The sequence below is a fragment of the Galeopterus variegatus genome, unplaced genomic scaffold (assembly GCF_000696425.1).
Source record: "Galeopterus variegatus unplaced genomic scaffold, G_variegatus-3.0.2 Scaffold28, whole genome shotgun sequence".
NCBI lineage: Eukaryota > Metazoa > Chordata > Mammalia > Dermoptera > Cynocephalidae > Galeopterus > Galeopterus variegatus.
This window is the reverse complement of record NW_007726139.1, coordinates 83,292-110,548: the sequence shown is the minus strand read 5'-3', so window position 1 is coordinate 110,548 and position 27,257 is coordinate 83,292. Positions and strand designations below refer to the sequence as shown.

The following is a 27,257-nucleotide window of genomic DNA, read 5'->3' as shown; positions in this document are numbered from 1 at the left end:
CTTTAAATATAACTTTGCTTTTAACAACTAAAAATTTTTTAAGCAAAAATTATTTTAGTTCAGCAGTTTCAATTTAGATATAGATCAGCATGTTTTAATTTAGTAAACAAGAAAACATTATTTCCAAAAGAAAAAGGCTGGTTTGAAGATTATTGATTGGATTTTGTGTTTGGTAAACTTATTTTTATCATAATAGTAGAGTTTATTCCATGAGAATAAGTTTTCTATGTCCATATATGAACTTTAGAATAAGTATTTGTTTGACATTTGTGTTTATTTGAAAGGGACATGGTGTAATGAACAGGAAAACAAGCATGATATTAATCCATATTACATGTGAAGATGGTATCTCTTCGTTGAGTAAATGAAAGAAAACACTAACCCTTTTCAGCAAGAATAATTAATATGTCCATAAACAGTGTATCTCTATGAAGCTGAGGAAAGAATAAGTCATCTTATTGTATAAAATCATTACATATTTATGCTGGGTTTAGAAAGGCCTCAAAGGGCCCACAACATGACCCAATCTTTCTTTTTATATCCCTAAGCATGATAGTGGTGAAAGGGATTTTCATTGTATTTAAAAAGAGAGAGCACGTATATAAACACTTTTTACTATCAAAAAGTGATAATTAAATGTCAGGTGGCTATTTTCACACACACCCCTCCACCCCAGCTGGTGACAACTCAAATGCCTTTAGGGTCTGGGCCACTGACCTTTATAGCTGACCTTTTTAACCATGTCCTAGTTAAAAGCTTCAAACTATACTTAACAAATAACATGCTAACCAAACTCTTCAGCTGAATAGATTTGGACAGGAAAGAGCTTGTTTGTGATCCTGGCCCTAACCAAAGAGCTAGAGTGGCTGAAGTGGAAAGGGAATAACTTGGGCATCGGAAAAACTTGAGTTGGAATACCGACTCCAGCATGTGGGCTCTGCGACTCTGATCACATTGATGGCAACCTTCCTATTTTAAAGGGCTGCTGTGAGGAATAATTAAGAGAAGTATCTAAAGATGTTAGCTCCTTGGTTGAGCCACAGGAAGTGCTGTTGTTATGGGCTTTCCACATCACACTTCTCCTTCAGTAGAGACTACCTGTGGCTGTTTTCTTTACATCTTATGAAACCAGGGAAGTGGGGGTGGCAGTTCCGGGGCAACACTGGAGGAAGAAAACCAGCTGAGCTGGGGGGCATGCCTATGGATGGCAGCAGTGTTGTCCGCGTTGCTATGACCAGGCCACCACTAAACTCTGCCAGATGTTTGTAATCTGAGAATTATAAACACTGAGAATGGATGCATTCTAAGCACATTTCTTTCTTTCTCTATTTTTTTTCCAACTATATAATTAAGTTCTCATTTTATTAAAGAAAATGGAAAATACCAAACCATTTTACTAAGAAAATAAAATTCACCTGTATTTCCACCAGCTAGGGACAGGCACTGTTCACAATTCAGTGTTTCTTTTCTTTTTCCAGTGCATACAAATTTGTGTCTGAACACACTTACCATAACTGATAACATACTAAGTATATCATTTTGTATGCTGCTTATTATGTTGAGCAGAAGGAGTTTTGTTTGTTTTTTTTTGTTTTTTTTTAAAGCCATGAGAAGCTGGTTCTTTTTAGTTACTTTGTACCTTAAAATCTAGGCTATGTACTCTATTCAATGCAAAGCTGCCTAGGAGTTGGGAGGGGCTGTCTTTATAATTGTGGTCATGGTTATTTTAAACCCTTAACAATTTATGTTTGAGAAGAACTATAGAATCAATTTTTAGTTCTGGTAACTTGTTTCCCTTTCTTTCTCAACCCCCTAATTGCTCTCTCTGGGAAATAACTATTTGCCAAATATAAAAATTATTCATTCAGATTCTTGAGATACAGTCTTTAAGTGGGGGAAATTTGTCACTCGGCTTTCTTTTAGCTCCTTAGAGAAGAAACCCTGGGGGCTTTGTAAGAGTCTGAGAAACAACTTGTTTGTTCTTGCATCTGAGCTAGAACGCAGGGTAACAGGAGTCCAACAGACTTTGTCCTCCTCTTTTCAGAGTAAGTCAAGGCTTGAGATAAAAGAATAGTTTATTAGCAGTTAGAATTACTAAGCCTAACTCAATACTGTAATTCATAATAAAATAAGGTAACATTTTTGCAAATCTTGAAAATATACTAGACAGTATGGCACATTATTCTGGGTATATATGTATGTAGTAAAAGCCCACACCAAATAAAGGTTAATTCTGGTTGGCAGTAGGGGATCCTTTGGTTTTCTACTCAACGTATTATTTCTTAATGAAAAAGAAAACATCCAAGCACATATGTCAAAGTGCTGTAAACATGTATGGTGCCTTCATTGCATCTATTAGAAACATTTCATGATTTTAAAAATATTTCTAAGAATTTGGGATTTAGACTTTCCAATAAATTAGACCAACCTTTTTTCAGGTAGTGGAAAATTTAAGGTTTCAAGTGTTTCGAATGTAAATTTTCAAATGTAACGTTTCTTGTTGGAGATGAGGAGTAAATCAGGAGGAACACCGTGAGGTGTTCTACAGCTCCCAGAACTAAATCAATGAGTCTTTAAAACTGATTTTTACAAAATTCCTCTGGCAATATGTGTAGAACTGGAAGCAAGTATTTTCACAGTTACTCATGCTTAGTTTCATTCTCGTGTGGTGTGTAGTTAATTCTCAGAGACTAATTCATTGTAATGGTAATTTGGGCTCCCATCCAACAGCACTTGAGATGTAACAGGTATCACCAGGGCACCAAAATGGTCTTCGTGAAAGAAGAAACAATGCCCAGTGTCTGTAGTCCTTTGATCAAAGTGAGGAAAACAGGGATTTTATTTCATTTATAAGATGTCAGCAATCATTATCCCTTTCTTATGCTTTGAAAGACTATTTCCATCCTAACAATTCTTCTAGTTAGTATTTGAACCAAGGATAATTTAAATAAGAACTACTTAACAAATATTAGTCAGGAAAAATTAGCTGGACCTCACACATAATGCTTTGGAATGTTTATTATACAATGACATTGACAGTTTTATGCCTGTACAAACTTATCACATGTTCCATTGAGCAATCCCATTCTGTAGGAGAAAACCCACACACACACTTTTTTCATTTATTTTGCCTTATTTAAGCAGATGAAAGAAAATTAATAAAAAAAAATAAATTCAAGAGATATTAGAGCAGAGAAAGATGAAGAGAGCAGCTTTATTTCAAGAAACATAGTAGCATAAATGGAAAAGTAATAACTGCCTAAAAAGTCAGAATGTTGAACAAGAGGTTTTATTGGAATGAGGTTTGATTTTAAGTGTTAATACCTTACAATTTCATATGAAATACCAGAGTAAAATGATGATAGTTTTCTACCTAGCAATGGTATTCCTGAAAAATCTATAAATCTCTTAATTATTAAGGCTTGTGAACTTCTGTTACTGAGTATCTTGTATCATCTGCTGAGTATTTAAATTTCATGATCCAGCCTGCAGAGTTTCTTTTCCTTTAAAAGATCATAATTGTAAGTGATTTGTTTGCATCGCTGTCATTTGTCATAGGAGGAAGAAAACATAGTTTGCAGAAGATGTTTTCTTAGAAGAATTATCCTGTGGAGAGTGTCCATCAATCCTCCACAATCCTACTCTCTGCTGGGGTGGTCTGTAGTTCAAATGCCAAAGCTCTCTTTCTTTAAGTGAACCATAATGTATTTAGTGTAGCATGCAGAGGGTTAAATTGCATTCCAGATAAGAAATTTTAAAGCATTAAATTAAAGGAAGACATGTTCACAATTTTCTGTTTGTTTTTTTTTGTCTTTTTTTCGTGTCCGGCAACGGATCACAACCCTCAGAGTCGTGCCCGCACCGGACCGGGACCGGCACCGGGATCGCAACCCTCGGTGTTGCGCCCGCACCTCGCTCAACCAGTGAGCGGGAACCGGTCTGTATGTGGGATCCGAACCGTCGGCGGGAGCGCCGCCACACTCCCAAGCGGTGCACTGTAGCAGTGCGCCACCGGGCCGGCCCCCAATTTTCTGTTTGAAGCAATATCTTGTTTAGTTTAAAAGTGGTCACTTTTATTGTTATAAAAATAATATGTACCAAGTTGCTTTGTGGTTCTTTCATTTTTCTGTTGTCTAAGTGTGAATTTAGAATTTGGGAATAAGATTTCTAGATTATTAGGCAGAGTAATGGAGCTGTCCATGAAAGTTTAACAGACATTATCTATAGGTATTAAATTTTACATCAAACATACTTCAGTCAAAGAAAAGTGATGGATTGGTTATTTTAAATGTATCTTTAACAAAATAAATGAGCAACATCACAAAGTATGAACATAGAACCTGACACACGTAGGTTGAGAGTATGGGAATATATGTGCATGAGAACATAATTTTGCAAATATATATGTGTATGTGTGTGTATTTGTGTCTATGTGTGTATGTACATACATACACACACAACATGTACTCTTCTATATGCTATTAAATGGGTGAACTTGACGCTTAGTGTGTCTGAAAATATGAGAAAGTGCACAGAAATGATCCTCCTAAGCTTTCTATATGAATTCCATATTAAATCTGACACCATGCTCTTGCCCCATGTGTGTGGCCTCAGTGGCATGCCCTCACTTCTGACTGATTTATCTCTTGATTTCCTGAAAAGCACATTCCAGGAGATGGGCAGGAGAGTCATCTGGCCATAGCGAGCACAGCCCTTGCATGCTGTCATACATAGCCTTTCTGACATCCTTTCTTATCCCCCACCCCTCAGGTTTCCAGGCCAAAATTTTTGATATTAATTTTTGATATTAAGAGAGACATAAGAAATGTACGCCCTCCCTTCCATATTCATCCGAGACTGCCTATGGGAAGACCTCCTTGATTCCCTTGTCTAGAGATTTATCCCCGCCTTTATCCTCCCCCATTAGGCAGGCAGGCAGGCAGGACATTTGTACCTTCATCCCAGCACTTGTAACACGTTTACATTATAATGCTGTTCATCTAGACATTATTCTGTCTTTATTTGTTTATTTTAAATAATTACAGGATTTGTTTATTTTAAATTATTACTCATATTAAAGGTGATTGGGAAAAGAATATTAGAGAGACACAGAAGACAGTTATGTGGTCCAGTAGTGAGGATACCTGTCTTCAGATCTATGTACTCTTGCATCATTTACACTGGCCCCATTGCCATTCAGAAAGGGAATATTAATAATTGCCAGTATGATACTTCTTACAGAAACAAATGTAATTAGGCTAAGCTTGCAATTGGAGACTGTCAATATTTTGATACACAAATTCATTCATTCATTTATTTACTTAAAAGGTATTGAAGCCCTCCTATGTGCCAGGTGGTGATAGAAAGTGATACCAAGTTGACCCAGACAGTGCTTGCTCTTCAAGAGCTAATGGTGTACTGGGGTGGTGAGTAATGCTAGTATGGTAAAATGAGGCACAGAATGCTCTAGAAGTGCAAAGCATTACAGAGAGGGGCTTCATGAAAGTCTCGTTAGAGGAGGAAAAGCTTGAACTGAGTTTTGAAAACCAGGATGAGGTGGGAAAAAAAAGCATTCCATTCAGAGCAAAGTCATGAGAGAAAAAAAGAATTTTGTGTTTGGTGAAACAGAGAAAGTTTGGTAATTTGGGGTGTCTGGAGCACAGGATGCATGATTATGTACAGAGAGAGAAGCATTCCAGGTTGTCAAGAATCTTCTGTGCTCATTCAGGAGTTGTGGCTGTATCTGCAGGTAGTGGAAACCACTGGAAGAGTTTCAGCAGGGGCATGACAAGGCCAAATTGGTGCTTCAGATCGATCCTTTTGGTTGTGCCATGGATGATAGATTGGAGGAAGCAAGCCTGGAGTCAGGAGACCAGTTATGGAGCCATTAACTAATCCAGAAGAAAAATGATGAGAGTCTGACCTTGGTCAGTGGCTGTGAGGATAAAGTGATTTGGTAGCAAGAGAAGGAAGGGGGAGATGGATGGATCTAGGCAACCTTCAGTAGACAGAAGCCACACAGTCTGATGCTGATTGAATGTAGAAAATGAAGGGGGATAGAGAAGATGACTCCCTGTTACTTGAATAAATGAATAGGTGGTAGTGGTGCCATTCATTAAGATAAGAAACATGAGAAGAAATCCAGGTTGTGCTGAAGAAAGACGAGGAATATATTTTGGACAGAATGGTGCCTGGGGATTAAGAGATTCAGAGATTCTGACTCTTTATCTTAAAACAGATGTGCCTGCTATAGAGACTTGATCCAGGGCTTTTTCTATTGTGTTTCTGGTATTACTGTTTTATTAGTGCATTAAGGATATGTACAATAATTTTATAGCTATAGATATATACATTTATATTTCAATTTTCTATAATAAGTTAAAATAAAAATCTTGCAGACTCCAGTACATTATAAAGGAAGTTTTAAATCAAGGAATTTGAGAACTTCAGGAGACATTAGAAATAATCTAATCCAGTCCTTCATTTCATAGATGAAGATCTTAAACCCAAATTGCTTAAGTGATTTGCCCAAGTTCATGGAGTAAATCAATGATAGTACCTGGATTAATATCCAGATATCCTGACTCCTTGCCGAATGTGCTTTTTATATACCATCTGCCTTTAAAAATAAAAATGTAAAGGGTAAAAATTAAGCAGACACAAGTATTTTCGAGGCTTCATGACTCTGACATTTTCCTGATGTGAGAAGGTGGGTGTAAAAGAAAGGTGCCAGGCTAGCAAAATGTGCTCTGGCACAGAAAACATCTCATTTGTTTATACAAAGGGAGAATGACTTTCCTCAGTCCTGGCCCAACTCTGTGGCACTGAACATGACTTTGGCAACATACAGCAGCCACAGAAATGTGGTCTGAAAAGAGTTATAACAAAGAAAAATATTCTGGGAGAATTTATTCATGTGGGATTTTCTGGGGTACCCTTCATAGCTTCTTCACATGCCTCAATGGAGGTGTTGTTACTACTCCTTTGGAGGTGATATAACAAATGTTTGGTCATGTTATTAATATCAGTAGCTCCCTATCAAGCAGAGATAAAGAATATTTACAGGAAGAAATGTAGTCAGTCAGAGGTCTACTCCATCACAGTATATACCAACTCTATTAAAATGATCCATCTACATGTTTTATCTTCTTCTAGACTCAGCTCTTTGAACATGTACACCAGCGTTAGTATGTGTCACGTACTTACATGCTGACACTAAACTGAACTGATGCAGGGTGTAATAAGTCTGAACTGATTTAGAGTCTGGTCTTGTTTTTTTTCCACTTGTGGGGTGATGCCTAAAAAGAATTAAAATCAAAGGGTTGCTGAAGCTCAGTGACTCATGGGCAACTGGTAGGCATCAACACTAGGAAGCAAGGACAGTCATGACCCCTAAAACTGGGGGGAGCATGAATTGTTATTGTGAAAGGGGAGCTCTACATCAGGAGCCAGCAGAAGTAAAGCAAGTAACAGGAACCAGAGAACTGGAAAAGAAATGTGGTCTGGGCCAGCAATACAGGAGCCATTGCTGTCGGCTCAGTCTGCTGGTGGATGTCTGACTTTCCCACACACTGTGTGGCCATAACCCAGCATCTGACATTAATTAGCTGTTTCACCTTGCTTTCTACAACCTCTCTGAACCTCAGTCGCCACACCAATAAAACGAGATCTTTGGAGCTCATAATACTTCTCTTTCTGCTCTCTTATTATACTAATGGTTTTCTTCCTTCCATAAATAGTAAATGTTCCTTCAGATACCAAAATCAAGGGGATCTATGTCATGTATACCAGTACAGAAACTGTTTAAAAAGTTAGCTAACTAGATCTACTGTATAAAAAGACAATTATACTTCTGCATTTGGCAAAAGAAACGGTATATTGGGAGATCTAATAATAGAAATTCCCGCAAATAATATATTTGGCTTTAGCCATCTTTTTTTATAAGGCCATAAACCTAGATATAGTTGCATTTTCAATATTGCCACTGATTTATGAAACAGTAATATTAGATAAAACCATCAACATTTAAGGCATTTTCTGCATTGTTTTACCTTTTTATTGCTTTCCCATATTTACCCTTTTATTTCGTGGTTGTTTTGCCGTAACTGAGCAATACCATATGCATCAACATTCAATGAGGGTTCATTTAATCTACAACATATTTTAAGCAAACGTGACTTTGTCAATTTTTATAGGGTTTAAAATTTTATTTTCTTAAGAATTACACTGAGAAATTATATTCTTTGTATTTTAAGATATGCTCTGGTTTAAGAGATCCCTTGAAGTGATCTCTTGATGTGCAGTGATAGAGAATGCATTTCTCATGCAAAACATGCCAGAATTTCACACAGATTTTGGTTCTCATGAGCATGAAGCCCCAATGATTTTCAGAGTCCAGTAAGAGAACTCACCCCAAACTCTCCCTTGTAATGGAAAATGATGGCATTAATTCTCCACTAGTCATTGGACAAAATACAGGGGCAGGCGATTTATGAGTGAACTACATACGGCTGATAATCTTGACTTCTTAAAAATATTTTTTCTGTGTCTATTTAATAATATTACTTGTCATACAGTTGACTGGATATTTGCTTTCTCACTGCCTATACCATTTCCCAGGATATTACAGCCATCAATCAGTGTGCAGATGTTTAAATTAAAAAATTATCTCTTTGAACAAGTTTCACTTCATCATTTTTGTAGCTTTCATTTTATATATTCCCTGCATGAATATTGTGTGTTATCAGAATTTATCTGTGACACTGGTGACAGTGTGCTTGTGTTTGCTGAATGACTTTCCTTTAGGATGGATCACAATCTGCTGCCTTTTTCAAAGTAACATACCAGCTCTGCTACCAACTCATTGGGTGACCTCAGACAATTTACTTCACTTCCTTGAGCCTCTTTTCCATATCACCGAATGAGGAAAATAGTACTTACAATGCCTGAATTGCTGTAAAGATTCCAAGAACTATAAGGGTACTGCACTTCAAAAAGTTCATGGAAAGATTCATATCATCTTTTAATTCTATTTTTCACAACTTTTTGAACTATCCTCGTACGTATTTGTAAAACCTGGTATGTACCTCACCTTAGTAGAGGCTTAGTGAGTTACTGTTATTCCCTTTGCTATATTTTACAATGGTTTGCAAGAAATAGAACGGGCAGAGCAAAACAAAGTTATGTTACTAGGAAAAAAAGTAGGAACTCATGACGGGATTAATAAGAATCCCCTTGTATTAAAAGTACTGGCAAAGTAAACTTTCTTCATACCTGGCCCTAGGGCCTCTCCTCTTCCCTCAGATTAAATTGGTGTCCAATATGGTGAAGCCAACTGAAAGTAATCACTCTCTAATGATGCATGTTTTTCTCAAAGGAATATGCAAGTGAATACTCAAGAGCTTTCTAAAAGTGAAATCAATCAGTAAATCAACCAGCCAGACAATCCAACAACAGAGCAGTTCCCCCAACTCTGAGGCTAGTGGAACATCAAAAGGTAGAGTTGAGACCTTTCTTTAATCTTTTTCAAGTCACCTAAGGCCTCCATTTCTTAACTATAAACTGGAATCAATGCTCCCCTTGCAGTGTTGGTATAACAATCAAGTCAAGCAATATGTATGAAGGCTCTTTGTAAATACTAAGCCATTTTACAGATGTATCCTTATTTTCTTGCTTAAACATCATCATCATTCATTGTTTTTCATCACATTTCAAATCATATCCTCCATCCTCTTCCTAGTCTTTTGGCCAATACTTTATAAAACTCTGGAGCAGGAGTATAGTCAAATAGTTTTATGATTCAAGTTAGGAATCTCCTACTTTATAACTCATCAGCACTGTGCTCAGCAACTTCTAAACTTAAAATTCACATCTTAGATGTCTATAAAATATGGAACCTTGAGGTAGCTGTCATTTTCTGTAAGCATATTTTTAAAACCAGTAGAGATGATATGAAGACAATCAAATTCATTACAAATCTTTCCTCGACCCAGCTGATATGGCACATCAAGATGGATTTGACAGTTATACATCTACAGAGGAATGTTTAGAGATAAGATGAAAGCAGTTCTCCTTATTAATCACGCATTGTGTATTTGACTTCTGCCTCCCTCCTCAGCCTTTAAATCAACTACATCTGGTTCCTGCTACTTAAGTGTGCCATTACCTTTTGCATTAAAAGCCAGTTACTCCTAGAGAAAGCAGCCCCATTTGATTAAAAAATAATTAAGTGGAGTTATATTTATGTTACCCATCATGGCAGTCCAAATGAGAATTTTGATATAGGTAGGAGACCTACTTTGTTTTTACAACAAGGTCAGTAGAAATATAAGGCTCTTTATGGTTATGATGAATGCTGGCATGAAACAGTTATTTTGCTTTTCTGGTGTTAACTTTTACAGTTCACACAAAAAGCACAATAGTACGAATGGTCATTGTCTGACATATAGATAGATCATAAAGCAGCTGAACCTTGATGTAGCCACCCTATGCCAGAGAATGTCTTCCTCTGTGAAGACTGGGGTATGATATTGTTATTACACACAGAAGAAGTCAGGCTCTGTGAACTGACTTCTGGTAACCAACTTCATAAGAAATTGATGTATAATTTATCAGATTCTGTATTGGAACTCACTGACGTTTGAATTTTCTCTCAGGAGGAAAATCTGCATAGCAAAGTAAATTACTATTTGAAATTCTTTGATAAGCAGGGAATCTGACATATTAGAGTAAGTTGAATGGTCTAAATCGGGACTAGTCAAGGAAAATGTTGTCATTTTTCGAACAAGGTAAGAAGCTTGCACCAGGATGTAAATTAGAGTATCATTTTCTTCATTGAGAAAGTCTTGCTCATATACTTCAGGTGAACTAAAGAGTGTGCTTAGTGACATAGATAGGATTTACATCCTGGAAAAAACTCCTTATCACATGGCTGATTGTTCACAAATAGTTCTCATATAGACAGGTGTTCTATGGACCACACGTTGAAAAACACTGGTTCTTTGCCTGAATCAGAATTACATTGGGAAGCTTTTTAAAATATATGGTTTCCTAGTACATACCCTTGAAGATTTCTGGCATGTTGTGCTTCCATGTGCATTTTAAAGTTCTCCCATGTAGTTCTGATGAACACTGAAGGTTTAGGAGCTGTATAATAAAAGGCATAGAGTAATTTAAATAGTGCCAGGACAAATAGGTTAGAGGTTAAGAACATGACTTTTGAAGTTGGGGATTGAGTTCTTGCTTGTTCTTGAGCAAGTTGTTTGGGGGTTTCTAAGCCTCAGTAGTCTCATCTATAAAACAGTTATAAAGAAAAAGCACTCAGCTTTGCTGCGTAGTAGGTAATTGATAATATCATCTATAAATGGCAGGCAGGTATCTTCTTCACAATGCAGACTTACCTGCCATTTTGTAGGATATACACAGTCATATACAGCCCCAAATTCCCTGGACAAGCAAAGAACATACAGCTTTTTTGCTTAGCTGAGGCTTGTTTTGTTGAACATCTATCAAATAGTCAAAACTCTTTGGGCTGTGTTAAAAACCTAAATCAATGTGATTGAAGGAAAAAAGAAAGTTGACTACTCAGGGGGAGATTATTAGATCATGCAACTTACAGCTGAAATTCCAAGGGTGGATCTGGCTAAAAACATGGCTGGATCCAGGTGCTCAAAAGGTATCCTTCTATTTACATAACCTAGCTATATTTATCTCCATATCTATCTATCTATCTATCTATCTATCTATCTATCTATCTATCTATCTATCTATTTTTGTGGGTTGGCTTCATTCTTAGGCTGGCTCTGGTTTTGTAGTGGCAAAATGGGGTATCAACAGTGTCAGGCATGTGTATTACGTACTAGCAAACCACAAAGGAAAAATAAGTTGTTTTGTAAACTAGTGTGGCAAAAATTCCAGAACTGAGGCTTAATGGCCTTGCTTACAATATCTTTCCATTCTCGAACAACTCACACTTACTAAGTAAGACCGTTCTGGTTTGCCAGGCTTAAACAGGGACCCACTACCTGAAGCATTTGTTCTAAATGGGGGAAAGATAATTTCTTAAAAGAAAGTTAAGGAATGCCATTAGGAAAAGGGGAATATATGACGTAGAATCCAAAATGACAGATGTCCACTACTCTTACCTACAGTTTTTTCCTCTACCCTTCCCTTGTTGTTTAAATGTGTTAGTTCAGTTGGAATAAAGCTAAGATTTGGCTTCGAGACCTTACATTTTGTTAAGATAATTTTCAGATTTTTATTCTAATCCGTTTTTATTTGTTTCATGGTAAATTTTTATAGGTTAAATGTTTTTCCCCTATTTCCAATTTTGGGATAAAGGACGAAGGGTACTTACCTTATGTTGACCAAGAACAAACTCAAAATTTGTTAATAATAATATGAGTTTGAGTCTTAACCTTTCTATTTTTTTTTTCCTTTTATGTCTTTTTTTGTGACCGGTAACAGGATCGCAACTCTCAGTGTCGCGCCCGCACCGCGCTCAACCAGTGAGCGGACCGGTCTCTATATGGGATCCGAACCCTCGACGGGAGCGCCGCCACACTCCCAAGCGCCGCACTCTACCGAGTGTGCCACCGGGCCGGCCCTTAACCTTTCTATTTTGTTAGCTTGGAGAATATATATGTTTGATAAATAGGAATAAGCAAGGGATGATGTTAGAAAGTGAACTGCCAAAGTTTCCCAAAGGGGAATTTATATTTAGCCTATATTTATCACATGATTATAATGTTACTATGGATTATAAAATATTGGATGTATTATAATTCACTAAATCAGTAAAAATCATGTAGCTGTTAATGATTTGGAGCCCAGCTTGTGAAGCATGTCTTGGCAGAGCTATCAAGTGGTTAAAAATGTTGGTGTGAGAGTTAAGTACTGCAGTGCTCAAGTCCAAGTCTGGCTGTTTTTGTGGTGTGTGGCCTTGGACCTGACTTCTCTGGGATGCAATTTCCCCATATGTGTAATTGGGTAATAAAATGTAGTCACCACGTAGTGGTCAGGGAGAATTAAATGCACTGACAGGGAGGTGCAGGCTTCTTCTGTATTTTTCAAGCAGTACATATGCTCAGATTTTTTTCTCCAGGCTCCCTCATAGTAAGTCACTTAATACTTCTTCTTGGCCCCTATGGTACCATTTATTTTACAACCACAGTGTTCTCTAAGATGGCACCATAAAGAACTAAGTGTTACCCAACTGGAAGAGCAAATACTTTCAGTGCCTGTTTTTGAGCTTGCAAAGAAGAATGGAGAATGTTTATGACTAGCTCTCAGCCTCTGCAGCTCATTTCACACATTGTTGCCTCTGTTTTAATATTCCCTTAAAGGCTTTCATTGTAGACATCAGCCTTCCTCTCATCTCTTGTCCCCTTGACCCAATGCAGCATGATGTTTTTTATTTATCATTACAAAAATGGAAGCAGGATGCTGTATTTTTTTGAGATGAGTGGTCAGTACGGTGTAATGGAAAGATGAGAGCACCAAGATTTAGACAAAAATTATTGTGCCAACTCTGCTGCATTCGTGCTGGGTGACCATAGGCTCATCACTGACCCTCTCTGATTCTGTTTCCTCAGGTATAAAATAGAAAGAACAGTGAGGAAGACTGTGCATAACTGATATCCTTGCTGTGAGAGTTAAACAAAATGCTGTCTGCAATGGGAAGCATGATCCAAGTGCAAATTTTTATTATGATTGTAATTACTATATGTAAATGTGTCTGTATATTAGGTGTTTATTAAAAATTGGATTCCTGTGTGCTCTGCTCCCATTTTCCTAACTCCCAGAGATGTAGAGGATCCCTGCCAGATGGCTGATTTGCCAGCTGTGTCTTGTTTTGTCATTGTAAATATTACGTGCCCCAACTGGGAGGCTTTGCTTGTAATGTAGTATGCTTTGTCCTCTATCTCTTGCAGCTTGAGAATTACATTGTGGAAAATATGAAGTCGGACATGGCCCAGATACAGCAGACTGCAGTTCAGAACCACACGGCCACCATGCTCGAGATAGGAACCAGCCTCCTGTCTCAGACTGCAGAGCAGACCAGAAAGCTGACAGATGTTGAGACCCAGGTACACCCCCAGGGCCAGAGTCCACAGACTCAATCAGGAAGATTTTTTTTTTTCCCTGTAGCTTGCTCCATAAACACAGAGCACATTTCAGCACTGGGATTGGGGAAACATACACATTTGTGTTTATTGGTAATAACAACAATGACTGCCTGACATGCTATGCATGTTTCTTTTGATTTAATGGGAGTTGGTATATTTAGCTTTGTATGTGTTTGCAAAAACAGGGCTGGCAAAAGACCTAATCAGCGTTTAAATTCAAATAAATACTGCAGCTACCAACTGTGATATGATATCTGTCAAACAAAATAACCATTTGGGTCAAATTGGTGCCTTTGATGTGCATTTTTGAACTGTCTTGTTCTGTCTTAGCTAATGCTCTAGCATAAGGGCACCTGCAGAGGTTTTGTACATTCAGTAGATAGAAAGGAAAATCCCAAATGAACTGATCAGGTGTGTGCGTGTGTGTGTGTGTGTGCCCCCACTGATTAGGAGTGTGTGTGTGTGTCCCCAGCAGGGACAATGACATATATGAGTGTGAATCAGTAAAAAATAGGTATGCCCTTTAATTGTCACTGTCACAAACCCACTCTTACAGTTTTGTGCAAACAACAAATGTTTTTTGATGACTAGAAGCTGATCTCCTGGTTCCTTTTCAGCCATGGAAATGCTTATTCCAGTGACCACTCTGAAATTCCAGGGATGATTCTATATCAATGTAGTAAAATTTTCAGAATCAAAGTTGAAATATACAAATACAAAAATAAGATTCAATCATCAAAGTTGAAATATACAAATACAAAAATAAGATTCAATCTTATTTCTATTTTGTTTCATTTGTCTCAATGACATCACAGCTTATGTTGATATTTAAGGAGAAATAACAATGATAATGTATATGGATAGAGCATTTTATATCATACAGACAACTTTCCTGTGTACAAATGATTTTTATGAAAACCATTCAGAGCAGACAGATCAGAAAATCTGAGTGATTTCTCACACTTATACAGCTAGTGAATAGAATTTGGGACTCAAACTCCAGCATACTCATTTCTTTCTTTTTCTATCTACCTTCATTAATAATACTAATAATTAACAAATTGAATAAGAACTTAAATGTTGATTACATGGGAGGAATAAATCACATAGACTTTGGAGAATATATTTTTGCTGTACATTAACATCAGATAAATATGGCAGATAAAAAAGGGAAAAACTACATATTGTAATTAAAAATTTCAAGCCTTTATTTAATCACATATTATCAAATAAGCAAGTTTGATGATTTATGCATATTGGCCTCTTTTGGTATAAGCATTGTGACTGTATTTTTTTCTTATTTTTCTTAGCACAGAATGTTCACCATCTCCTACAAACATTCTCATAAAGCTGGCCGGTTTGCTCACTTGGTTAGAGCACAGTGTTATAATATCAATGTCAAGGGCTTGGGTCCCCATACTGGTCAGGAAAAAAAAAAGAACATTCTCATATATTCAAAACCTGAAACACACAATATGTTCTACTTGACTGCACATTTGAAATTAATTTTTATACATTTCTGTTATCAACTTTTATGACATAAATGGTAGAGTTTTATTTATTTTTTTCCATCCCCTAAAAGCCTTATCGTGGATTGTTTTTGTTCTCTTTCCACCTAGGAATTGGAGTTGTGGGTAAAAAATGTCTCAATGTTAGCTGTTAATCTCCAAACTTTTAAAATGCACAGTGTGTAACATTTTAAGAGGTAACGACTTGTTCTGCCTCCTTAAGGCCAGGAGATATGTACTTTATAGAAAATAGTACAGAAAATTAAAGAACAAGGATAACTACTGCCAATGTGGAAAAGCTAAAACTCATAATTAAAGGCCAATGAAAGTTTATTTCATATAGAAAGAACAATTTTAAGATAGCTGAATCCCCAAAACATCTCAAAACAAATCCATAAGAACTAGCAATGAGAGGAAAGTAGAGGGAAGACAAAGGCTCAAACTATGTTCTGTCTTAAGAAGTGAAGCCTATGTGTTATTGTTATCTTTAGTTTAATGTCTTCCAGTTGCTTATGCTATTTGTGCTGTGATGCTCCAGACCTTTTTCATGTAAATGTATACCCGTGTGGTGCTTATTTGCAATAGGAGGACATGCTCTACTTAGACATAACCACTCAAGTGCACTCAAGTCCTGTTGCAGGGCCAAGTTTACAGAATGAATCCTGAGTTATTCATGTACTCTGTTCATGTACAAAAAGCATTTATAAACAACAGATCCTTCTGTGCTGTCCAGGTACGCTTCCATGATTTTGCTCCTATATTCATGTAACTTGGCTTTATCTTGGTAAGTGTTGCCTTTCCTAGAACTGACTTCAGGTCCTTAGTTATTTCAGAAACCCCTGGCAATGTTTTAGCAATATCTTTTAGTGCCCTAGCTTCCACATGAAGATGTTATAAAGATAAGTAACTTATTGCTTTCTAGTCCTCTGCTGACCTTTTAGACTTGCAACTTAACAAAAGGTGGTACAGCATGATTTTACTGTAAACGCATTTTAAAATACTCTTGTGCTTGATAAGCATCATGATCAGAAAGGAGACTGAGAATCTAAGTAACCCTGCTGGCCATGGTGGTGAGGAACAGGAACCAACACCCATGCCCTTTCCTTCTGCCTTAGTCCGGCTTACAGTGTTTTTCTCACTCTGTTATCAGTTTGTATCAGTTATCTGCTATACCTCTTCTCCCCAAGTTCCTCTCTCCAAGTGTGCAATGTGAAGGAATTAGTTTCAGGAATTATTCATGTCCCATCTTGTAGGGTAATTCTACTTCTCGCTTCTTTCTCAGGCAAATTTGGTTTTAGAAAAACTAATTGACAAACACATTGCATTAAAATTCACCTCTAATAACTGTGCTTGGCTCTGTTCTAAGCAATTTTTGCCCATATATTAGCTATGTAATAATAATAGTAATAGTAATAAGTCCTGTGGGATAGATAGTATTACCATCCTTTGTTTAAAGATAAAAAGACTGAAACAGAGAGGTGAAGTGACTTGCCCCATATGAAGAAACTAGTAAATGTCAGAGCGAGGGTTTGCGCTCCGACAGTCTGGCATTCAAGTCTATGTGCTTTACAGCTGCCTGTGCTGCTTCTCTGTGGTTCCCTTCTTTTTTGAAGGTTGCAGGACAGTAAATGGGTCCAAACAAGGACAATTAGATAAAGCAAAAGGTAATGTGGACCTCATAGCAGCCACTGACTGCTTTCCATAAAAGAGGAAGATGTCACTGCTGCTCTGCTGATGACAATGATGGTACCACCTGATATTGCCATTCCCCCATGTGTCAGTCACATCATTCAACATAGTCCTAGGATCCAGTGTTGTCCTTGTCACTTGCCAAATATGTAACTATAGAGAAGTTCTGTAGACATTAAGCCTAGATTTCCTCCAATTTTCAGTAATTGATATGGGAACTATGGTCTTAGAAATGGAATTTAATCAAATTTTAAAAGATATATTTTGAGTACTTCCTTGATATGAGATGTTTTAGTAGGCACTAGGTAGAATGTAACAACAAATAAAACAGTCCTTATTTTCAGTGAGTTTAATTGAGTTCATGTGGCAAAACATTTTAAAATTATTTCTTTCTTAACTTTTTGTCAAATTAATTAGCTGTGGCACCTTTCCTCACAGCCATAAACACGCACCTTTACAATCTCCTACTGTGGGGACTGTAATTGACCGATGGCCCCAGTTGCTGTGCTCTGAAATCCATCACTGTGTTGGTGCCGAGACCACAATTCCCAGTGGCCACTTCCAGGCAATGACTCATTGTGTCAGGGATACTTAGGCCTGCTTCTGGGAGCTGTAGGACTCCGCTGACACAGGACTTTGACTAAGGGCTCCCCATCAGCCTTGCCGAACTTTCTCACAGTTAGGATTTCCACCCAACCTCCTTCCTCCCATCTCTTCTTCTCTGCGGTCAGACCTGCGTCCCAGTCTGAAGGCTCTCCCAGCCTCCTCTGGCTTCCTCCCAACTTTGCCCCACAGACATTTTTTTAATAAATTTCCTTCATGTCTAATCCCATTTAATCATCTGCTTCTCACAGGTCAAAAACTATCAAACCTGTTGTTTGGACCTTAACAGCATGATTAGAAATTTAAGGCAGTTCAGGAACAGTTTGTTCCTTGAGCCTGAATCTCTAGGCAGAAACAGGTTTCTTCTCATATCTGCTCTCAAAGGGCAGCTCTCAAAGTTGAGCCCCTGCATCTCTTTAACTTGAAGTAGGAATAGTTAAATAAACACTTAAACTTGGTCTAAGTGAAATGGCAGTGAAATAAATTTGCTACTGTGTCATCCAAAGAAATACCTGGTAATTAATTTTCTTACAGGGTCTGGAAAAAGTATTTGATAAGCCACTAGGAGAGGGGTTAACAAACTACAGCTCATGGGTCAAATTGGACTGGCCATCTCTTTTTGTAAATAAAGTTTCATTGAACACAGCCACACTCTATTTTATATGTTGTCTGTGGCTGCTTTCTTGCTACAACTGCAGAGTTGAGTAGTTATATCAGAGACCATATGGCCCACCAAGCCTAAGATATTTACTATTTGTCCCTTTACAGAAAAATCTGACCAACTGCTGCACTGGGATGTAAACTCCTAGGGAGCAAGGATTTTTTCTGCCTTGCCATTGTTCACTGCTCTATGATTAGGAATCAGAACATGACTTGGTACCTAGTAGACTCAATAAATACTTGACAAATAATCAAATTAACTTAGTCCCTTAATATCTGTAGTTTTCAGCCCAATGCCACCAAGGCCAAGGGCAGTATCCTGAGGGTGGTGTGTTGATGGTAATCACAAACAGCTGATGGGTCAGAATAAGACTCTGAACAGAAGCAGTGTACTGCATAGATGCAAAGATGTTCTGACTGACTAAGAACATTGGCTGAACATATTTTCTCTGCACTCCAGGGAGCATGAAAAACTTGGACATCTTCCAGCCTCGTAATGTGATTTTAGTGTGTGTTTGGGAAGAGAAGTTGAATGTCATCAAGAGAACAGAACTGAGCCCACTAGAGGTGGGAGAGGGGGAGGGAGGTTGGTGAGAAATTGGTGAAGAGCCACAAAAAATGATTACATTGTGTAATATTGAATATACTGATTGTCCTGATTTGAGCATCACATATTGCACATAGGTAATGATATTCAGTGCTGTGCCCCATAGATATGTATAATCAGTTATGTTTCAATAAAAAACAAATAAGCAAAAACCTCATGTTGACTTGAAAGAAACTATTTTGGTAGCAATTGTTATTAACTGAGGGGGGAACTTTCTTAGCCTGAGAGACACTGCTGGTTTATAGTTACTTGAGCCTGTGGAAAAGAAGCCAGACTCTGGAGGTAGACTACCTGGTTCCACTCTGACCCTTCTGTGAGTTAGTTATGTTGGATAAGTTATTTCTACCCACAATTTCTGCATCTGTAATATAAGTACTATCTCTACTAAACTCTATAACCAAATGAGGTTATTATATTATAAATATAATATAGGGTTATATTAATTATAAATATATATTTAAATATGATGAGGTCATTATTCTATTATAAATATAATATATATTACATATAATAATATATAATTGGTAACAACTAAGATTAACAATAATTTTCTTAGATTATCTAATTTCTACATTCATATTTTCTCAATTGCTCTACCTAGATTTTTATAGGTATTTTACTTTTTGAGATTTAATAGTCACTTTTAATTTGGAGTAATATTCTTTTTTTTCCCTAAGATTAACATTTTTAAGAAACTGGATCACTTGCTTTATAAATTGTTTCATATTCTAAATTTGCTTTAATATTTCTTTATCATATCGTTTAACTTATTTTTCCACCTCCTGTAGTTTCTTTAAACTGTGAGTTGCAGCTAAAAGCTTGTTTAGGTTGAGTTGAACACTGTGGTAGGAGCACTCTGTAGAATTCTTGGTCACTTCAAATTGCATCTCACCAAGAGACACACTTGCCAGATGGCCACACTCAGCAAGGCCAAGTTTGTCCACTTGGTTAGGGTCGTAGCCTCCATATCACTCCCCCCCACCCCGATGGTTCACCTTCCTCTTGGAAATTAACAAAGAACATGTAAGGTGATACTTCGTCACGTTGCGCATCATTGACCAAATAAATTACCTCACTAATTTTGTAAAATGGTGATTTTCTAACTCTCTCATATATTCTGCATGTATCAGCCTTCATTCTTCTGTAAAAATCTAATTGCCAAAGCATCATATTTACGTTACATTATTTTTGTTTGAAAAAGTAATTATAAGCCTACAAACAGGCTTATTTCAAAATGAATGTGCTGTTGAAAGAGATTTTCTTTTATGGTTCTTATATTCCACCTAAATCTCTACCTCTCTTTTAGTGTTAATATTAAGTTTCAGTTCAATGTATCATTGTGATTGTTATTTCTTTCAGAAGGAGAGAACGGAACAGAAGGAGAGAACTGTGGTTACTAGAGGTGGGAGAGGGGGAGAGGGGCTAGGGAGAAATTGGTTAATGGACACAAGGAATGATTACATTTGTAATAATGAACATGTTAATTATCCTGATTTGATCATCACACATTATACACAGGTATTGATACTCAACTCTGTACCCCACAAATATGTATAATCAATTATGTTTTAATTTTAAAAAAGTAGAAAGTTGAAAAATAAAAATGATGGTGCCAGAAATAAGAATTGTAGATTCCATAAACTTAGTACCTGATCTAAACATATAAAGCAATTAATTGATTAAGTGCCCCAAAATCAGGATGTAGAACTTCAATTAGATCATCGCTAGACTTAATCCAGGATACTTTATAAACTGTTGTGGAAATAAATGCATATATATTCATACAGATTTAACAAAAAACTGTTAGAAGTAATAAATGGATTCAGCAAAGTTGCTAGATGCCAAATATATACTAGTAATGAATAATCTAAAAAGGAAATTAAGAAACAAAAAAATAATTTTAAGAAGATAAGAGGTACTCTTAAAAGTATTAAAGGGAACTGTGTGAAATTTTCTATCTTTCTCTGGAAAACTAATAATTTTTATTTTTAAATTTTGGTATATTTTTTAAAGAAAGGACTAAAATTTTATAGTCCATAAATCCTCAGATTCAGATCTTATGTCTTCGTCATTTTGTGGAATATTCTAGAAAATTTAAGCTTTGAAATTGTTACATGGAGGCTTTTTCGACTTTCTCTTTACTCTTTCTCTCGTCCTTTTTCTTTATTCTCTTTTTTCTTCCCCAGAGATGTGCTTTGGGGATGTGTTTAGACTGAGAAGGAAATGTGTTTTTTCATTTTAATGGAACACTTCAATTATTGCTAAGCAGCAAGTTCCATAGACACATGGCAAGAAAGTGGTCAATTTATCAAAGTTTGCTATACAATTCTCTTGGTTGTCCACTTTTGAATTTCAGGCCTATTTTAATCCATAAGTGGAAAGAGTTGAAATAAAGCAGAAATGGGGTCAAGATGATGGGGAAAAAAGGAAAGGGACTGGCATTTGTTCTCAGAACTGGCCCAAGATGACCAGCATTTAGCCAAGACTTCTGAGATTGGTCTCACTCTGTCTCCCACATTCAGATGCTGCTTTGGGCAGTTATAGTTGTTGAAGTCTAGTGTGATATTCATGTGGGCTTGTTACCCTCTCTGTGACCATAACCCAACGTGGAAATCAACTCACTATCAGTTGTCCAGAGCACCATCAACACATACTATGAGTACTCTAGTGTGTGGGACCCTGTGCTGGGGCAGGAGGTTCAGAGGGCTCAAAGGAGCGGTCCTGATTTCATGCAACTGACATCCTAGTGCGGCAGAAAGACAACAAATAAGTGAATAGGCAGGACAATTTCTAACAGTGAGGATTCCAGAAAGGAAATAAAACAGGGTGACCTGCTAGATGGTGATGGGGAATTACTTTACAGAGGGTGGCCATGCTCTCGGAGCATGACGAATGATCATGAAAAAATTAGCCATATATATATATGGGGAGAGGAGGGCATTCCAGGCAGAGGAAACTACAAGTGCAAAGGCCATGAGGTGGAAATAAATTTGGCACGTTGAGGTGGCAGAAGGAAGGCTCCGTGGTTGGAGCATAATAAACAAGGAGGAAAGTGGCAGGAAGTGAGATCCTAGATGTAAGCGGGGTCCTGATCACATAGGTCCTTGCAGCCAGGCTAAGGACTTTGGAATTTCTTCTAATTGCAAAAGGAACCCACTAGCCTATTTAATGTATCCTGATCTCCCTGATGTTTTATAAAAGTTCACCCTGGTTGTTATGTGGCAAATGAACTAGAGGTAGGGCAAAGTAGAAAGAAGAAAATTAGAAGCTGTAGGGCTCTCAAGACTTAGGTATAGGCAGCCGCATTTTTAATTTTGAATGATTCCATTTTGTTCTATTGTCCTTTGGTGTTTGAGAATGTCAGGAAGATCAGAGAGTACAGAGAAGGGGAAAAATATATTTTATTTAACTGTATGCAATACGCTTGATTCAGTGAGACACTGTACCTTTCACTCATAAACAAATATTGAGTGTCTTCTCCATGCCAAGCACTGTTCTAAGTGTCACCAAAAAATGTTTCATTCCCTACTTCCTTATTTTATAAATTGTCATTCAATAATCTTACCTGTACAAAAATGTTTAATAGTTGAAAGTTATATCTTGCATATCCCCAATCTTTAAATTCTTTACCAGTTTTTCCTCTGAGCTGCTGCTAATTCCACCTTCAAATCCTGTTTTTCTTTAAATTAAATGATACAGAATATTAATTTTTATTAAACTCTTAAAACACTCCACAAAAGATATGATTAGTAGTAGGAACTTTACACTGGCTTTCAAATCTATATTAATGATGACTGTGTAAATGAACCATAGCAGTTTAAACTTTTTTAAGGTATAAATGCCCCATTTCACTATTCTCTGCTTCAGCTCCTCCTGCCCCAGTGCCCCACCCCTTGCAGGGCTAGGACTAGGGTAAGGTAACTGAGACCAAGTCAAACTGAATTAGGCATACACACGGTCACATCCTGTCTTTATTAAAAATGATTTTCTGGGGCCGGCCCGTTGGCGCACTGCTACAGTGCACCGCTTGGGAAGCGCGGCGGCGCTCCCGCCGAGGGTTCGGATCCCACATACAGACCGGCCACTCACTGGCTGAGCGAGGTGCGGGAGCAACACCGAGGGTTGCGATCCCGTGGCCGTGGCTAGTCCCGGTCCGGTACAGGCGCAACACTGAGGGTTGAGATCCGTTGCCGGTCACGAAAAAAGAAAAAAGGAAAATAAATAAATAAATAAATAAATAAATAAATATGATTTTCTGTTCAATGTGGAATTTTTTGTATTAATTTTATTTTTTTTTAATGTTGCATTAAAATAGAACTTACCAAGGTTACTGAGTTTTTTAGCACCTCTTTGAATTTGCAACTGAGGCAGTTGCCTCTCTCACCTCAGCCTAGTTCCTGCTCTGGCCCCTGCAACCTCCTGCAGCCCAAGCTCATCCCTGGATATATCAGTGTATTTTGAAACGGCTTTCTAAGTGCATCTGATATAATCCCATATTTAAATAGATGTGCTATAGACAAGGAGGAAAGTTCTTATGGTGTCATTTTTAGAAAACAGTTTAGATATACCCTGCAGAAGTTTTCCCAGGTCCTTTTCAATAAGTAGTTCTAAAAAAGGTGTGGCAGCTGTAAAAGTTTTAAAATAATGCAGAGATCTTTTAAAACTAGTTTACCTTCTTCTTTGCCCTTTATACCTCTCTTGAAAAGGGAAAGGAGGGAAGGGGCAAGACAGAGGCAGGGACAGGACTTTGACACAGTTTGAAAGCATCTGCTAGGACTGGAGTGTGCCATCTCTGCCTGGAGAGTGATGGGTTTGGGTTTGCAGCTCCCAGTCTCGTGGCATGTTAAGGTCTGATTAGCAAAAGGGGTCTTTGTGATTCAAAAATAAGTGAGCACTTACAGTTTCTAGAGGACCTGCAGTGGGCTTCAAAGGAAAATGACATCTGCTTGTCGTGAAATCTAGGTTCCTGGTCACTTTATCTCCCGAGATTAAGACCCAGAATTGTTTGACTCTCCTGCTTCATAGTTTTCTGTGTCGAGCAGTAGAATCAGAGTCAAACTATATGGGGTTGAAACATAGCTCTTCCCTCGGTTCTTGCATGAATTTGTTTGGGCTTCTCTCTGTACCTCAGTTTCCCAACCTGTAAAGTGATGATAACAATTCCTCCTTCAACAGGTGGCCATGTCTATTAAGTGAAATGACATCTGCAAGGGCTAGCATGACCTCACGTGATAGGTGCTCATTATATGTGTGATCATGAATCTCTCTAAACTATGTCAAGAGTTGTTCACACATTTTTAATTTGTTTTTATAAGGTGATGGATCAAGGCAGGTGCATACATTCCTATTAGTCATCCTTAATTATTCACAATGTCTAAGACCTTGAACTAATACTCACTGTTTTAGTCCGTTTCTGTTGCTGTAACAGAAATACCTGAAACTGGATAATTTATAAGGAAAAGAAGTTTATTTGGCTTATGATTCTGGGACAGCTGTGTCTGGCATGGGCCTCAGGCTGCTTCTACTCATGGCGGAAAGTGGCAGGCAGCTGGAGGGTACAAGCAGATCACATGGCGAGAGGAAGCAAGAGAGAGATAGAGGAGGTACCAGGGTCTTTTTAAACAACCAGCTCTCACAGGAACTAACAGAGGGAGAACTCACTCACTCACTACCCCTCCTCCCCCAGGGAGAGCATTAATCCATTCATGAGGGATCTGCCCCCATGACTCAATCAGTTTCCAGCACTGCCACATTGGAGATCAAATTTCCACATGAGTTTTGGTGGGGACAACACATCCAAACTCCATCACATACCTTGCATTTATAAATATTGGAGATAAAATATATAAAGCAACTAGCACAGTAGAATATCCTATGGTTTCAGGACATGAAAATTGAAATATGAAAATGGATTTAACAATTTAATGTTTTCATTCAGAAGCAATGAAACCAATATAGTGATTAGGGGACATGTAAGGCATTAGTTAGTAGAATGTAGACTACATGATTAATTATTCTTAAAGAAATATTATTTATAAAGAAAAGAAAACTAAATTAAAAGTCCTAAATAATTGTTTTTAGCCCTTTGATTTGTGATCAAAGTTTAAAATGTTTTATCTTTTATCTTCAGGTACTTAATCAAACTTCTCGACTTGAAATACAACTGCTGGAGAATTCATTATCAACCTACAAGCTAGAAAAGCAACTTCTTCAACAGACAAATGAAATTCTAAAGATTCATGAGAAAAACAGGTGAGGACTGTTCTATTCCAAAAGTATTTGCATTTGTACTTATTTATATCCTCCATCTTCCTGCCACCTCTTACAAAAATCAGGTTGAGGTGGTTTGTGAAAAAGAAATACAGAGCCAAATTAATTTTTAATATGAAAAGAAAGGAGGGCTTAAGGAGAATACAGGAAGTATGTCAACAATAAGATTAATACTGTTGCTTATACTCCTCGAACACTTGCTTCTTATAACTTTTAGCATTATTTTCTCTAATGTTCAGTCGTTCAAATCCCTCCATATCCACCAAAATTATTTGGCTAAATTTAGTGACACAAAATATTGACATTTTTCAGCAGAATTAAAATCTATAACAATAAAGAGAAAAATAGAGCATCTTGAATTATCATTCAACCAACTCTTAAGCTTTTGCAAAGCTACTGTTCAGTTTAGAGATCTTGCACTAGACAGAAGCAAAATTTATATTTTTTTCCGAAAAATATTTACCTGTAAAGCTGATCAAGAGGTTTCTGTATTTATTTATTTAAAGTCATTTACTCTGGATGTAATACATTTTTTTTTGTTTAGCTTTATAGTGTCATCACACCACTATGTTAGATAAAGTATGAATCATATGTAGGAGTTAAAAAAAAAGCCAAGTTTATAGAAGTAGAGAGTAGAACTGTGGCTCGAGGCTGCTAAGGGTAGGAAGAAAGGGGAATAGGGACAGGTTGGTTAAGAGATACAAAATTACAGCTAGATAGGAAAAATAAATTCTAATGGTCTACAGTAGTGCCAGGTGTCTATAATTAACAATAATTTATTATATGTTTTCAAATGAATCATCTCAGTAATTGACTTAGAGATCTTAAGAGCTAGGACAGCAGAAGACTATACTATTTTGAAGTCATCAACATTGATGATGGACAACTTGATCATACATATTTGATTATACATACTGATTGATTGATACATATTTGATTATACATATTGGTGGAATACAAAGTTGAGTATCAGTACCTGTGTACAATGTGTGATGATCAAACCAGGATAATTAGCATATTCATCATTACAAAACATAATCATTCTTTGTGTCCATAAACCAATTTCTTGCTAGCTCTCCTCCTCCTGCCCCTTCCCATCTCTAGTAACCATAATTCTGATCTCTCCTCTGTAAGTTCAATGTATTATTGTGATCTTTCTTTCTTTCTTTTTCTTTTATTCATTTAATTTTTAGCTCCCACTTATGAGTGAGGGCATGTGGTATTTCTCTTTCTGTGCCTGTCTTATTTCACTTAACATAGTTTTCTCCAAGCTCATCCATGTTGCTGCAAATGTCAGAATTTCATTCTTTTCTATGGCTGAGTAGTATTCCATTGTGTGTGTGTGTGTGTGTGTGTGTGTGTGTGTGTATCACATTTGCCTTATCCATTCATTCATTGATGGACATTTAGGTTGGTTCCATATCTTATTGTAAACAGAGCTGTGATAAGCATGGGTGTGCAGGTATCCCTTTGATATAATGATTTCCATTCCTTTGAGTGTATATCCAGTAATATATGGATTCCCCCTTTCTCTGCATCCTTACCATCGTTTGTTATTCTCTTTTTTTTTTCTTTTTTTGACCTGTAAGGGTATCACAACCCTCGGCACAGTGTGGTCTGCACCACACTCAGCCAGTGAGCCCACCTGCCATCCCTGTATAGGATCCGAACCCACGGCCTTGGTGCTAGCAGCACCACACTCTCCTGAGTGAGCCATGGGGCTGGCCCTTCTCTGTCTTTTTGATAATGGCCAGAGTAGGACAAATACCTTGTATTTAATTGGATTTTATTCTG

The 27,257-nt window shown here is 37.3% G+C and overlaps 1 protein-coding gene across 4 annotated transcripts in view; it reads left to right on the top strand.

The window, feature by feature from the left end:
- Nucleotides 1-27,257, top strand: part of ANGPT1 (angiopoietin 1) — a 253,373-nt gene that overhangs the window by 147,507 nt on the left and 78,609 nt on the right. For all 4 annotated transcript variants that reach the window (XM_008569695.1, XM_008569687.1, XM_008569713.1 and 1 more), the window contains exons 2-3: nt 13,932-14,087; nt 25,324-25,445. In XM_008569695.1, the coding sequence (XP_008567917.1) occupies nt 13,932-14,087; nt 25,324-25,445 (278 nt within the window). The remainder of the gene's footprint in view (nt 1-13,931; nt 14,088-25,323; nt 25,446-27,257) is intronic.